This window comes from Oryctolagus cuniculus, chromosome 3, assembly GCF_051225735.1.
Source record: "Oryctolagus cuniculus isolate XC-2025 breed Fujian yellow rabbit chromosome 3, ASM5122573v1, whole genome shotgun sequence".
Classification (NCBI taxonomy): Eukaryota; Metazoa; Chordata; class Mammalia; order Lagomorpha; family Leporidae; genus Oryctolagus; species Oryctolagus cuniculus.
In genome coordinates this window covers 577427-593082 of record NC_142869.1, presented here as the reverse complement: position 1 = coordinate 593082, position 15656 = coordinate 577427, and the positions used below count along the sequence as shown (strand labels likewise).

The 15656-nt window shown below is 55.5% G+C and overlaps 1 protein-coding gene across 9 annotated transcripts in view; it reads right to left on the bottom strand.

Annotated features, from left to right (window-relative positions):
• Nucleotides 1–15656, bottom strand: part of HDLBP (high density lipoprotein binding protein) — a 75094-nt gene that overhangs the window by 17055 nt on the left and 42383 nt on the right. For all 9 annotated transcript variants that reach the window (XM_008252172.4, XM_089328792.1, XM_070069918.1 and 6 more), the window contains 11 exons: nt 15283–15344; nt 14178–14290; nt 12227–12384; nt 11144–11359; nt 5241–5447; nt 4917–5132; nt 3999–4205; nt 3746–3853; nt 2284–2388; nt 1600–1678; nt 365–504 (listed from right to left, as the gene is read on the bottom strand). In XM_008252172.4, coding sequence (XP_008250394.1) covers nt 365–504; nt 1600–1678; nt 2284–2388; nt 3746–3853; nt 3999–4205; nt 4917–5132; nt 5241–5447; nt 11144–11359; nt 12227–12384; nt 14178–14253 — 1512 coding nt within the window. In that variant the 5' untranslated portion in view covers nt 14254–14290; nt 15283–15344. The remainder of the gene's footprint in view (nt 1–364; nt 505–1599; nt 1679–2283; nt 2389–3745; nt 3854–3998; nt 4206–4916; nt 5133–5240; nt 5448–11143; nt 11360–12226; nt 12385–14177; nt 14291–15282; nt 15345–15656) is intronic.

The following is a 15656-nucleotide window of genomic DNA, read 5'->3' as shown; positions in this document are numbered from 1 at the left end:
CTGTGCACCACGGTGGAGACTTGCTGGCACCTGGTGCAGTGAGGTGTGGGGACACCCCGGGCAGGAGGTGCTTCCACCTAACCCTAACTCCACCCCCAGGCATGAGGGATTCCCACGCCTAGCCACACAGAAGAACCAACTGAGGAGCGACTAAGAATCCAGAGACATCCATCACAATCTCGGGAGCTGGTCCTTGGGCATCTGGGACCCCCCCCCCCGCCCCCGCAGCACTGTGCTGCACCAGTACCACGTGGGGGGCCCTGCTGGGGAGCAAGGATGAGGAAGCAAGTCCAGCAGCATGGGCGTCGGGGACTCGACGCTGCCGTGTGCCTGCCTGGTGGGCCCCGCACTCCAGCAGGCTCACCATGCGAGAGGCAAGCTCCAGCAGCTCCCGCTTAGCCTGCTGCACGCCCTGCGGGTCTCCCTCAATGCGGATCAGGTTGCTCTTCTCACTGTCGGGAGGGATGCGCACGGACACCTTGTACTGGTCTTTGATTCTGTTAACTTAGAGACACAAGAGGAAACACACTTCGCACACATGCACAGTCGAGCAGGACAGGGCTGGAGCCCAGAGTAACCTCGCTGGTCTCCCGTGGTCTGCGCTAAGAACCAGCTCTGACCCTCACCAGGCCCAGGCTTGAGAGCACTACCATGGGGTACTACCCATAGCTTCAGGTAATGACACCTGGGCCACCCAGCGTCTCAGAGCACCGGGAAGTTCCAAGGTGCCGGCGCCTTCTGGAGCTCCTCAAGTGAAGACAACACACAAATGAGAGCTGACTGCAGCCTCACAGCCTTCAGGCCCCCGGGGGCCCCTGCTCTGGACAGATGCAGGGCTCCCAGCTCCCAACTCTGGAGGAGCCTCAGCACCAGGAACGAGGCAGGCGTTTTGCCCACTGTGGTGCAGGGGCCAGGCACTGGCTCAGAAGAGGGCACTGCTCTGCCACAGGTGTGCAGGGGCTCAGTAGCCCCCAAGAGCAGAGAACAGGGATCCTCACCAGGACCACACTTGTGACTGAGAAACAAAACCACAAAACCAAGTTTCTGGCATGAGCCTGCTTCAAGCAGCGTGCAGAAATGAGCACTGGGCCAAGTCCCTTGGTGCCAGAGTCTCATCCCTGCCACCTAAAATACCCACAGCACACAGGAGTGACACACCACACAGGCCACAGGTGGGCATACATGTCACTCACCCTTGATGGGAAGGGACTGCTCAGCTGCCAGACACAGGGCAGGCTCCCACAGCCTTTGTCGGGTGAGCAATGCGGGGACAGGGTGCTCCCCGGGCGTGAAGCTGCCTTGAGTAGGGAGGCACTGTGGGGTGTGGGTGAAGCCCAACACCTGGGCAAAGTGTGCTTCTGACACCCCTGCAAGCTCAAGTCCCACCCACTGACCCAGAATCGAACGCTGAGAGGGGCCTCACTGGGCCAAGCCTGGAGATGTCCCACTCGCCGGCAAGCTGCACATCAAGGAAGGAGGCTGCCCCGGGGGTCCCAGCAGGGCCCACCAGGCTGACTCAGTTCACCTATACGCCAAACAGCTTTAGCCAACTGTGGTCCCAGGTGGAGGGATTCCCGTGCCCCGCCCAGCCCCACTCACTGTTGGCCCCGCTCTTGCCAATGAGGTGCCTGTGGAACTTGTGGTCGATGCTGATCTCCACATAGTCCATCCGGTTGACCTGGAGGAGGAGCACAAGGCAGTCAGAAGGCAAGCGCTTTGTCCTCGGCCAGCAGCCAGAGCCCGAATCCAGCAGACACACTGTGCCTCCTATTCTTCAGGATGTCCCTCGGGGCCCCCAGGAAGATCCCTCCTTTAAAATAAAGTTGTGGGGTCGGCACTGTGGTGCAGCGGGTTAACTCCCCGGCCTAAAGCGCCGGCATCCCATATGGGCGCTGGTTTGAGACCCAGCTGCTCCACTCTCTGCTATAGCCTGGGAAAGCAGTAGAAGATGGCCAAAAGCCCTTGGGCCCCTACACCGCGTGGGAGACCTGGAAGAAGCTCCTGACTCCTGGTTTTGGACTGGTGCAGCTCCGGCCACTGCGGCCAATTGGGGAGTGAACCAGCGGAAGGAAGCCCTCTCTTTCTGCCTCTCCTCTATGTAACTCTTTCAAATAAATAAATAAATAAATCTTAAAAAAAAAAAAAAGTTGTGGCAGAACCACTTGGCACCTACCCAGTCACCCCTCTGCATCTCAGCACCCACTCACTCACAAAGGACCTGTTGGACCCATGTCCACCTGTCCCCACCTCTCCCAGGCAAACACAGGCTCCAGGGCTCCGTACCAAATCTTTGACCATGCCTTCGATCTGCTCCTGGGCCACGCTGACATCCTCCGTGGGGCCTTCCAGAGTGATCTTGTCCTCCCCTTCCGTGAACTCAATGTGAACCTAACACCAGAACAAGAGGAGACCTGGAGAGCACCGTGGCACAGCTGCAGCAGCCCTGGGCTCTCTCCTGGGGGCAGCAGCTTCAGAAACACCCGTGGGGAGCAGGGTCACATCCACAGAGACCACCATGGAAAGGGGCTGTGCCCGGAAGACCCCTCTCTCCACTGCAATGCTGTGGTCTGAGAATCTTCCTGTTACCAAGGACTGCAAAGGCCCCAACCCCTAACTCAGAACAGTCGGGTCCCACTACCGCTCACGTGGCTACCGTCCTGTTTACCTGAGGAAGGCCTGAGAGAGCGAGCAAGCGAGAGGGAAGGAGGAGGGACAGAGAGGAGAGAGCGAGCGTGCAGGGGACGGCTGTCTCAAGTGTAGAGTGAGTCACTCTTACAACATTCCTGCGTCTGTCCACATGAGGTCAGGAGCTCAGCTCCATGGAGCAATTCTATCTGTGTGAACCAGGCGTTAAGATGGAAAAAGTAAAATGAACAAAAAGAAAATTGGAAACTAAGTCTAAAGAAAAAAAATAAATACTCTGGGGGGTTCTATGGTATCTCCTTCCCATCTGCATTTCCCTGGAACTATGGCTGCCTCCGGCTGGGTCAGCAAGAGGACCTTCAGGGAGCACTCCCCTCAAAGCACACGCAACACACAGCACACGCAGCGTCTGCACGCGAGCCCCACGCTCCCCACCACAGCACACACAGCGTCTGCACGCGAGCCCCACGCTCCCCACCACAGCACACACAGTGTCTGCACACGAGCCGCACGCTCCCCACCACAGCACACATGACATCTACACGTGAGCTTCACTCTTCCCACCACGGCACACGTGGCATCTACATGTAAGCCCCACACTCCCCTCAAGAGCACACGCAACACACAGCACACGCGGCAGCCTGCACGCGAGCCCCACGCTCCCCACCACAGCACACACAGTGTCTGCACGCGAGCCCCATGCTCCCCACCACAGCACACGCGGCAGCCTGCACGCGAGCCCCACGCTCCCCACCACAGCACACACAGCGTCTGCACGCGAGCCCCACGCTCCCCACCACAGCACACGCGGCAGCCTGCACGCGAGCCCCACGCTCCCCACCACAGCACACGCGGCAGCCTGCACGCGAGCCCCACGCTCCCCACCACAGCACACGCGGCAGCCTGCACGCGAGCCCCACGCTCCCCACCACAGCACACGCGGCAGCCTGCACGCGAGCGTCATGAGCCACAGTCACTGGGTGATGTGTCTCTTAAGTACTGATTCAACCCGGTAGCACACGGCCTCTCTGGTTAGACTCCTCACTCAGCCCAGGAAGCTGGCGCAGCAGGCCGGTCTGCGGAGGGCACCGTGAGTCCTCACCTTTGGCATCTGCTGAGTAATCTTGGCCAGGTTCTGCCCTTTCTTGCCAATGATGAAACGGTGAAGCCAGGAAGGGGCAGAGACAGAGGAGACCGTGAAGCTGTTGGCCTACGACAGAAAGAACAAACCCGCTGAGGGTGGCACTTCAGGCAGCCCAAGGCAGCAGCAGACTGCTCTGTACAGGGGCAGGTATCCTAAACCCGGGCCCCTCTCCCCACACTCGGCCCAGGACAGCTTCCACGGGGGCGGTCACCTTGGCATACACTTCTGTCAGCGCCTGCCCCAACTTCTCAGGCTCGCCGCGAAGAATCACCGTCTCGGAGACGCTGTCTGAAGGGGGGATCTCGACAGAAACTCCAGTTCTCTCCAGGATCTCCTGCAGCGAGTTGCCCTTCGGGCCGATGACGTACTTGTGCTGCGACTTTTTTACCTCCACCGCGATGGTTGTGGTCTTCTTTTTCTAAGCAACAGGAGTGGAGGTGGCGCTCAGCCTAGGTCTGGGGTGCTGTCACCCCACATTGGAGGGCCTGGGTTTGAGTCTTGGCTCCTCCCCCGATTCCAGCTTTCTGCTGGTGCACACCCTGGGAGGCAGCAGGTGGTGGCTCTAGTTGTTTGGGTCCCTGCCACCCGCATGGGAGCCCTGGATTGAATTCCCTGCTCCTGGAGTCAGCTGGGCCTGGCCTTGGCCACTGTAGGCATTTGGGGAGTGAACCAGGAAATGGTTCTCTGTCTCTCTCTGCCTCTCAAAGAAGTAAAAACTAATGGCTAAGGGCAGTCTCGGGAAAGCACAGTGGGTGGCACATCACTGCCAGTGGAGGGGGTGTGAGCCGCAGAGGACCCACCCACGTGCTGACCCCCAGCAGGTGAGGCTCACGACCAGATGGGGTCCTAGAGACTCCCCTTTGCAGGACATCAGTCTCATCACCCCGAGTTGGGCACCTTCAACCTGGAGATCTGAAAACACCAAGTCTTTCCCACAAGTTAAGGAATGAGTTCCAGATCTGCAGGATGCCCAAGTGGAGCTAACACATCAGGCAATGCTGGGAAGAGCTCCGAGCTGAGCCCTCACCCTGGGCCCGGGCTCCCAAGTGCAGAGCTGGGCCTTCAGCCCTTCCCCAAGCCAACCTGTGTCCACTGCTGCCAAGACACCTGCCTCCTACAAGCTGCCCACCTTTTCCTCATAAATCTTCCGGATGCGAGCCACAGCTTGGGCCAACTGCTCCTTCTCCCCAGTGAAGACAATCTCGGAGCGGTTGACGCTGGGTGGAGGGATGTTGATGCGTGTGCCCGTCTCCTGCATGATCTCGCCCACCAGTCTGTTGTAGGGCCCGGCAATGAAGGGGTGAAAGGCCTTTTCCACCTCCAGCCTCTCCACTGCGCGCTTGTCCTGGGAAGGGAAGGCAGGGCTGAGGCACGGCCTAGAGCTCTTCGCGCACACAGGGCTGGCCCAGGTGAGGATCTGGGCCGAGCAGGTGGGCATTCGTGTGGATCTCACCTGCTCGGCAGAGATGAGCAGGACTTCATGGCGGGCCTTCTCAATGCCCTCTTTGGTGCCAGTGATCTTGATCTGATTGCTGGGGTCATCAGGGCGTGGGATCTGGATTTTGGTTGCAGTTTTTAGCTCCAGGTCTTGCAATTTCTCTCCATTTTTGCCAATAACAAAGCGATGGTGTTCTTTAGGGATGGTAACGGTTGCTGAGGCCTAGAACGAGAGAACAGAAGAAAACACAAGCCCCTGAGATTCTGGAAAAGCCTGCCTTCCCACAGCACTGCCTGCAGCACCGCCCACGCGTTTCTGCCTGAACCTCAGGCTCGTGTCGGGACACAGGGACAGTGTGAGCTTCAAGAGGACACTGGGAGGCCTGCCCAGAACCAGAGTAAGGGACGCTCCAGTGGGTCACAGGGTCACACTGCTACTCACCACCACCACTCAGGGAGGCACAGAAAACCAAGCAGCCCCAAAGGCTGCCCAGACGAGGTGTACGAATGCACCTCCAGAGACCATGGGAAACTATGGTTTATTAAATTCTTGCTGTTTGTGACAGAGGGAAAAAAAATGACAATCAAGAAGCTGATGGCCTCAATTTATGAAAAAACCACCCAGTTAAAAGACACATTTCCAGTAGGAAAAGGAAAGGACCCAGCTCCACACAAGCCCTGAAGAAGGCGGAAAAGGTGCATTTGCAGTGAGAACACGCAAAGCAGATGTTTGGCCTAGAGTTAAGGTGCCTGGGTCCCACATCACAGTGTCCAGGTTCCATTCTCAGCTCTGATTCCTGACTCCTGACTCCAGCTTCCTGCCAGAGAGCACCCTGGGAGACAGCAGGTGATGGCTCAAGAAATTAGACTTCTGCCACACCTGTGGGAAGCCTGGATTAAGCTCCTGGCTCTGGCCCCTTGACCATCACTGACTTCTGGGGAGTGAACCAGTGGATGGGAGCTCGCTGTCCATCTGTCTGTCTCTGGATAGGTGTATGTCCTCTCAGCCACTCAAGTGAGAAAAATTTATAAGAAGAGTAAAGCAGAGGGGCCGGTGCTGTGGTGCAGTGGGTTAATGCCCTGGCCTGAAGCACCAGCATCCCATATGAGCACTGGTTCGAGTCCCAGCTGCTCCACTTCCAATCCAGCTCTCTGTTATGACCTGGGAAAGCAGTAGAAGATGCCCCAAGTCCTTGGGCCCCTGCACCCATGTGGGAGACCCGGAGGAAGCTCCTGGCTCCTGGCTCCTGGCTTCGGATTGGCACATCTCTGGCTGTTGTGGCCAATCGGGGATGGAAGACCTCTCTACCCCTCTCTCTCTCTCTCTCTCTCTGCCTCTCTAGTCTCTCTCCGTATAACTCAAACTTTCAAATAAATAAATAAATCTTAAAAAAAAACCAAAAAACCAAAAAAACAAACAAACAAAAAAAACAAAGAGAAAAGCAGAGAATGTCCCGTAACAGACAAAAGATGGCGGAAATCAACAGGTCAACTTTGCCAAGGCTAATTTTTAAAAATTAATAAAATTTTGAACAAGAAGTTGATCATAAAGTTTTCATGGGCTAACAAACAAGAAAATAACAGACAGGAGAGACCCAAAAAGGGATGACATGGAGTAGTGGAGTAGAAGGGTAGAGGAGGAGAGGAGGGGAGGGGAGGAGGAGAGAGGCAGGGAGGGGAGGAAGGGAGAGGCAGGGAGAGGAGAAGAGGGGGAGGAGAGGGGAGGAGGGGAGAGGCAGGGAAGGGAGGGGGAGGAGAGGAACAGAGGTGCCATCAGCAGGAACAGGCGTGAGAACATGGAACCACTGCCATGAGGCAGGCAGGCAGACACACACCAGTGGTCAGCAGCCAGAAGCCAGCCACAGGCACAGAGATGCAAGGCCGGCAGCACACCAATGGGGCTGACACATGGAGGTGGGGACGGGATCAGAGCCTTGACCCACTGTGACAGCACCAGAGGAAAACACCAACCAACTTCCTAAAACAGAAGTGGGAAAAAACTGACAATGACCCAACACAATAAAAAAAAAAAAAAAAAAAAAAAAAAAAATCAGAGACGCTACATAAGAGTAAACTTTCACAAAAATCAAATCAAATGAAAAGTTGGGAAACGTATTTCTAACTTTTACGGTGGCTTTTTTTAACAAGTCCTAGTCGTTATACTGAACTCCTGAAAATTGAGCAAGATGAACAACTTGATAAAAAGATGGGCAAAAGAACACTCAGTTCACAGAGAAAATTACTGGCCTCATGCTGAGAAACACAACCTTCTTTATCAGAAAAATGCAAATTAGAAGTGTATTCAGGGGCCGGCGCCGCGGCTCACTAGGCTAATCCTCCGCCTTGCAGCGCCGGCACACCGGGTTCTAGTCCCGGTCGGGGCGCCGGATCCTGTCCCGGTTGCCCCTCTTCCAGGCCAGCTCTCTGCTGTGGCCCGGGAGTGCAGTGGAGGATGGCCCAAGTGCTTGGGCCCTGCACCCCATGGGAGACCAGGGAAAGCACCTGGCTCCTGGCTTCGGATCAGTGCAGTGCGCCGGTTGCGGCGGCCATTGGAGGGTGAACCAACGGCAAAAGGAAGACCTTTCTCTCTGTCTCTCTCACTGTCCACTCTGCCTGTCAAAAAAAAAAAAAAAAAAAAAAAAAAAAAAAAAAAAAAAAAAAGGAAGTATATTCAGCTCCATCTGCGTGCTGAAGAACCCAACAATGCGCCTGGCTCCTGCACACCACGGATGCGAGCAGGCAATGCGTCACTCCTCCAGAGGGGAGTATGGCTACAGCCAAGTCACACATGCTCACCTGCTCAGCCGGCAGGGCACATGCCCTCACTGTGCCATGATTACAACAGAAGGTTCTGGTAGCTGCCCAGATGCCCACCAACCAACTCCCCCAGAGACAAAGGGGATGTGCAGGGGGCGGAGCAGCTCTCACAGCAAGCCGTCTCTGGTTCAAGAATGGGGGACAGGGGCAGAGAGGACCCCGGGTGTGGGGGCGGGGGAGAGGGGACCCCGGGAGGCGGGGCAGCATGAGCAGAGGAGACCCTGGGTGTGGGGGTACAGGCAGCAAGGGCGCAGCTCCGAGTGCCCCTTTCCTTGCAGCTCCGACTTCACCACCACACAAATGTTGGCAAAGTTTTAAAAGTTGAAAATAAAGGGAAATAAATGAACATAACTCAATGTCAAGATGACCAAATAACCCAGAAGAACAAACTGCTTTGACCTAAACCCCCTACCACCGCCCGTCTTCATCAGAAGTAGCGACTAGAGGGCGTTCCCGGTGTCCTGGCTGTAACAGGCTCCCACTGAGTGGCAGGAGCCCCCAGGTGCCATTTCCTGCTCAACAGGTCTCTGGGGAGTAAACACGTGACACTCAAGTCCCCTCTCCTGTGTGGGAGGTCCAGGGGCGGCTCAGGTGCGTGGGCAGTGATAGAAAGCTGCAGGGAAAACCCTGGGCGAGAACAACTGTGAAGGAAACACCAAATTCCCAGGTTCAAAACAACACTAAACACTCTGCCACCACTGAAGACGCCAGGGCTCCAATCTGGCCCAGCACTGGGGAGTGAAGGCTCTGTCGGTGGACGCAGGCGGTCTGCTCACAGCAGGGCCACTAACCTGAGGAGCGTAGCATCAGGAAACCCTCAAGAGCCACCTCAAACACAGGAAGGCAGCCATGGCCGTGGACACCTGGCGAAGGAACCTTTCTAAAGGACACACCAGGCCACAGCCACCCCCAGTGTAGGCATCCGTCTCTGAATCAGTACATGCACAACCCCCAGATCCAACACCGTGAGCACAGCGCCGCCGACAGTGTTCCTGGCAAACACCAAGGTGACCAGGAACAACAGCACCAGGGTCCTGTGTTGGCTCCCAGGAGGCAATGAGACAGCAGAGCGTGCCTGACACCCGTCCTCCCCAACATGCTGACAGCCTCGAGAGACTGGCGACCACGGTGAACAGGCTCTGAGGGACGGACAGTGACGTGTGAATGAGCCAGCTGGGAAAGATGGGTGTGAGGCCTCGAGAAGTCTAGACAGGCTGGGCAGAGCCTGGGCGGGACACTGAAAAACTAATTTTACTGAGTTAATGGCATGATAGCTAATAGAAATACATACACAACATAGATAAGAAAGCACTTCAAAAGGTTTGTGGTGAAGTCCAAACCGCGAGTTCTCATGATGCATTTTCCACAAACTTTTCGAAGACCCTCATACTACAGGAGAGGCCTCCCGGAGGTCTTGACAGTGAAACACTATCTGTGATTTCCTGTAAACTAATGGGGACAGGGGCCAGCACAGTGGCACAGTGGGTCAAGCTGCCACTTGCGATGCCAGCATCCCACATCAGAGCACAGGATGAGCCCTTGTTGCTCTTCCGATCCAGCCCCCTGCTAATGCTCCTGGGAAGGCAGTGGCAGATGGCTCAGGTACACAGAGACCAGGATGGAGTTCCTGGCTCCTGGATTCAGCCTGACCCAGCCTTGGCTGTTGTGGCTACTTGGGGAGTGAACCAGCAGACAGAAGTGCCAGCTCTCTCTACTGCTCTGCCTTTCAAATGAATAACATTTTTTTTTTAAAAGATTTATTTATCTATTTGAAAGTCAGAGCTACACAGAGAGGAGAGGCAGAAGTTCACTCCCCAATTGGCTGCAACAGCCGGGGCTGTGCCGATCTGAGGCCAGGAGCCTCCTCCAGGTTTTCCCTCGCAGGTGCAGGAGCCCAAGAACTTGGGCCATCTTCTACTGCTTTCCTAGGCTATAGCAGAGAGCTGGATCAGGAGTGGAACAGCCAGGAATGCCCACATGGGATGCCGGCACTGAGGGCGGCACTATGGCGGCTTTACCTGCCATGCTATAGCGCCGGCCCCAATAAATATTTATGAAGAAAAAAATAATCCTTTCTCTCTTAGGAAAAAAACAAAACAAAAAAAGCCCCCAAACCAACAGAAGGGCGGGGGATGAAGGCCTCCCTGTGACGCACGCATGACCCGAGTCCCTTCAGTCACAGCAGAGGCTCACTGGCAGCAAAGACCCATGGGCAACATCTGTTGGTTCCTGACATCTACAGGTTCAACCCCATGAAGCTAGCAGGGGTCTGGACTGTCCTCAGGCTGCCTGTCACAAGCGGACCTCAGCTCTAGGCCTGCCCCGTAGGCCAGCACGGGCTCCTGCTGGAGCTCAGAGCCTGGTGGCAGGTGGGAGGGCATTTCCACAGAGACCCACGCAGGATGACAGCTGTCCTATAGTATTCTAGTGAGAGTCTCCATGTTTTTCTTTTCTTTTTTAAAAAAGGATTTATTTACTTGACAGAGAGAAGGAAAGACAGAGAGGGCTCTTCCACCTGCCGGTTCACTTCTCAGATGGCTGCAAAGACCAGGCTGGGCCAGGCCAAAGACAGGAGCCAGAAGCTGCTTCTGGGTCTCCCATATGGGTGCAGGGGACCATGTGACCATCCTCAGCTGCTTTCCCAGGCACATTAGCAGGGAGCTGGATGGGAAGTGGCACAGCCGGGACATGAGTGGTGCCCATATGGGAAGCCGGTGCTTTAACCCACTGTACCACAGCACCGGCCCTCTCCATGTGTCCACTGGGCACATGTACGGCAGATTTACTGATTCACTACAGTGGCTCTCATACTTTCCAGGTGGCAGCCTCGGACTGCAAAGGCTGAGGGCGCTGGTCTACCCAAACCTAACTTGAACTCATGATCTGGAAGCAGGTGCTGAACTGCACGTGTGCGTCGCAGGCTGGAAACCATGGCCGTGTGCCAGGGCCCAGCCAGCCCAGAGCCTTGTAAGCGGCTCCAGCCGTGGGACAGGTCTTTCGTGTGCAGTTCCCACTCATCCCACCGCTAAAACGGTCAGAGGATCTGAATGCTGCTGCCCTCACACAGCTCGGCCACCCCTCGATGGAGGAGGGGACACCCACCTGGGTCTGCAGTCTGGCGACAATGTCCTTTCGAGCTTTCATGACAGCGTCCAGCTTCCCCGAGACCATGATGGACAGGCCTTGGTCTTTGGCCAGAGAGAGCTCCAAGTGAGCCCCGGTCCTCTGCATGATCTCCAGGCAGATCTTGGCTTGCTCACCTTCACCAAACTGGTTCATGTCCTTGTATTTCCTCTCCTCCAGGGGGACATGGAATACCTGCTCAGCGAAGACCAACAACCAGGGAAGCTCATCAACAGGTGCTCTGCCCCACGCCCAGCCCCCACCCCAACCCCAGGGCAGAGCAGAAAGGGGCGGGGCTGAGGTCAGGAGGCCCACTACCCAGGGAACAGGGGGCAGCAGCAGGCAAACAGGGAGTCTGGGTGGATGCAGATCACGAGCGTGGCGGAGACACCTGCGCCTGGCGGTGTGGGGAAAGAGCAGAGGCAAGGGAGGTGGATTCTGGGGTGACACCCAGGCCACCCTGTGGTAAGGGTCAGTGTGAGGTTTTGGGAGCCTCAGGGCCACTCGGCTATCTCATGAGGAATGTAGGAGATGTCCAGGGCAGGAGCCAGACCAAGCCGCTACCTGGTTCAGGGCAGAAACCACCAAGTAGGACAGGGTACTTTTAACATAATCAACTAGGTGCCAGGTGAGCAGTGCAAGACCAAGTGTGGCACCATGAGCCCAGAGCTAAGGGAAGAGGACTGGTAGGTGCATGGATGGCCATTTTCCACCACAGCCACACAGGTGCTCACGCCAACACTTCCAATCCCAACAGCAGAGGGAACAAGCATGGAACTGCTTCAAGGCTTCCCAGTTCCTGATGCATGCAGGGGGATGGAGAGCGAGGGCAGGGCAGCAGCTGTGAACAGGGATTAGACACAGGACCCACTCCTGTGCAGGCCTCCTCAGGACGCAGGCTGAGCACGGGGGCAGGCAGGGGCTGATCTAATCTGAAACACCCGTCAGTCCTTTCCTTACCCAAAACTCTTCATTTTGCACATTCAAAAATCTTCCTGACCAGAAGACCAGACCCTGCGGCCACTGACTGGGAGGTGGACTAGGAGGAAAAGGCCTCTCTACCTGAGTGATAACAGAGGCCTTGATGGGCCGGATCTTGTTACTCCATGCTCCTGCAGGCTCCTGGGCACCATCCAAGCACGCTGCTTTCTCGGGAAGTGGAGGGAAGGCATCCTTGTAGGTTGGAGGGTCGCTCTCCTCTTCTGAATTTAAAGTGGCAACTGGTCCCGTGGCATGGAATAAGAGGACAACAGCACTCTCAGCATTATATGACAAAAAATACTTCAAGAGATTCAATAAGAAACAGACAGACGGGTTGACTCCAGTCCCAGACGTTCCACTTCTGACCTAGCTCCTTGCTAATGCACCTGGGAAAGTGGTGGAGAACGGCACAAGTGCTTGGGCCTCTGCACCTACATGGGAGACCTGGAAGAAGCTCCTGGCTTTGGCCCAACCCAGTCCTGGCCATCGCAGCCATTTGGAGAGTGAAACACCAGATCTCTCTCTCCCTTCTAACTCTGCCTTTAAAATAATTAAGTGATCATAAACAAAGCCCCGCCTTTCTTTCTCATTCATAGTGATAGGGAAGGCCCAATAGTGCCTTTCTGCACTGAACTGGAGAGGCCAGGGGCTTCCCAGCCCTCACAGTCGCACCTCCTCCTGCATGGCCTGCCTGTGGCCGGGCTTAGCTCACTGTGAACCCCACTGCCCTGCTGGGCTGAGCCGTTGGAGGCAAGCCCCGCACAGAGATTAAGGCCTAAAGAGCCTTAATACTCTGCCACTTCGAATCGCACCTGCTCCACTTCTGATCCAGCTCCCTGCTGATGCACCTGGGAAGGCAGGGGAAGATGGCAAGTTCCTGGTTCCCCGCCACCCATGTGGGAGACCTGGATAGAGTTCTGGGCTCTTGGCATCAGCCTGGCCCAGCCCTGGCTGTTGAAGCCATTTGGAGAGTCAATCAGCAGATGGAAGAACTCTTTCTCTGTCTCCCCCCCTCTCTCGGCCACTCTGCCTTTAGAATAAATAAGTATCTTTAAAAAATTAATTTGTAAAATACAACGATGGTGCTACCTGGAACTGTCTGGGCAGCTGCCTCTGAGGCAAACTGCAGCTAACTCTGCACTGCAGCAGGCAACGCTGCAGTAACAGCTGTGCAAGCCGCCCCTTCTCCCTCCCCCAGCAGCGAGGCTGTGGAAATCAGGTCCCCTAATTACTAATCATTTCTGTCTTCCATCGTGCCCTACTTGCCCACGATTTTGTCCCACTAACTACGACTCATGAGAAAGGGCACGGCTGGCTGGGAGAACACCCGATCCCCAGGGCTGGGCCAAGTCCACCAACACCAAGGCCCAATCACAACACCTGAACCCTGGGCACGAGGTGTGGTGTGGGGAGGTGACCTTCGGAATCAAGCAGGCTATGTCTGAGTCCAGGTTCACCACGGGACACAGGGCCACACCACCCCAGATGTGGCTGCTGTGAACAGTGGCTGGATTCTCTCAGACCTCACCGGGCAGAAGACCCTAGGCCCCCAGGTACTTGGGACCAAGAAGTTTAGATGAAAATTAAGGATTCAAATAAAATCTCCTATAGCTGTAAACATACATCAGACTTTGAAGGAAAAAGTGAAATATTGAAATACTGTAGGTTTATTTTTTTTAAAACACATTAAATGTATATAGAAACACTGATGTCTTGGGCACACTGGATTAGATAAAATGTCTTGAAATTAGTTTCTGCCTGCTCCCTTTTACGTATTGTGCATATCAGAACACCTGAAATGCCATTTGCTGCTCTGAGTCCTGTCCAGCTGCTGCGGAGGGCACGGATGTCCAGCCTGGTCCCTCTGCTCCAGCAGGCTTCCCAGTGCAGCGGTGAGCTCGACAGGCATTTCTCACCAAGGCCTGCACTGTTTCTGAATCTCCCCCACGGAAGTTCAACCTTGTCATAGGTGCTCCCACTGCACCCTAGGCCATGAGACAGAGAGCAAGCGTGGGTGGGGGGAAGGGGTCACCTTTGATCTGCTGCGGAACCAGCCCACTTCGGTGTTCGGCAAAGCTCTCCTGGGTCAGAACTGCGACGGAGCTCATGGCTGGTCTCCTGCCCACGCACAGTCCAGGTCAGTGACTGCAGCACGGAAGGAAGCAGAGGAACAAGTTCAGCACACAGTCAACTCAACTCTCCTTAGACCACCAGCCTCAGCTTCAGCAAGCGGCTATCTATGCCATCTTAGCAAAACATGAGTAACTTAAGGTAAAGGAGAATGTTTTTGCATACTTTTTAAAGCCAAAGGTTTTATTTTTTCACCAGCTGAACACGTCAGGAAAGCTGATGTCCAAACGCTCAGCAAAGGATGAAAAGGGAAAAAAAATTGCAAGTAAAAGAGGGTCTTAGGACAGCTGGCCAACGGCCCTCCCCAAGGCTCCTGTCACTGGGGAAGCCAGGACGTCCAGGGGTTACAGGGTTACAGCCCATCCAGCCTGGCCCAGCACCTCCCAGAGCAACATCAGGATCATGGTAACTGCTGCCTCAAGTCATCTTACCTCACGCCCCAGATGCTTTAAAAACGGACCACCTGACGGTGCCTACATAAAGCCCACCAGTATCTCACAACCCAGGGGGTTCCGCGCCTGAAACCTGCTCATCTACTCCCCCCCGCGCCCCCCAGGTGTGGCCGGGGACTTGCAGCCCACAGACAAGGCCTGCACAGCTGCAGGGCTCTGTGGGCGAGGAGCTCTCCTGCCTGCAGCAGCGCAGTCAGCAGGGAGGCGGGGTGCACCCCCATTTCCAGGCGGTCCCCACACGACTACAGGGAGAGAGAACTCACTTTCTCCAGACAATTTCTCACAGCAAGCAGGTATCTGTACTATCTTGGCAAAATATATAAGAGTCACTTAACATAAAGGAGAATGTTTTTGTGTAATTTTTATGACACAATAAGATCTCTCCCTGAATTCAAGAAAATCAAGCTCTGAACTCCTGAAAAAACTAATTCACATTTAAGAAGAAAAGACTGAACAGACGGTAGCCAGGTGACAGCCGACGGGCACATGTCTACAGACGCCTGTGCCAGGCGGGGCTTGAGGCTGCAGGGACAGCCCTCAGATGCACAAACTCACCAGCAAAACGGTCGGTAGCCAGGAAGTCCGTCCTGAGGCGCCTGTCAGCCTGCCAGCTTTCGCTGTGTTGGATGGGCCGGGAGAGAACACAGGGGAAAATCAGAGAAAGTTCTTCAACATATCTTATACCTCCCAACCAGAAAAACTCCAGTCTCCAGGGTAAACTCTGCTCTGTGGCCATGAGCTTCCAACAAAGTAGGTTACAGGAAAGCTGGAACCGTCCTAAACTCTCAGAGGACTTGCAGGAGCCACACCTTAACTGCTACCAGGAAGCAAGATCCACACAAGACGGAGGGGGTGCGGCGTGCTCCAGTCCCCTGGCCCCCACGTGACCTGCAGGCAGCTGTGGCCAGGGGCTCTGGAGCTCACTAGGG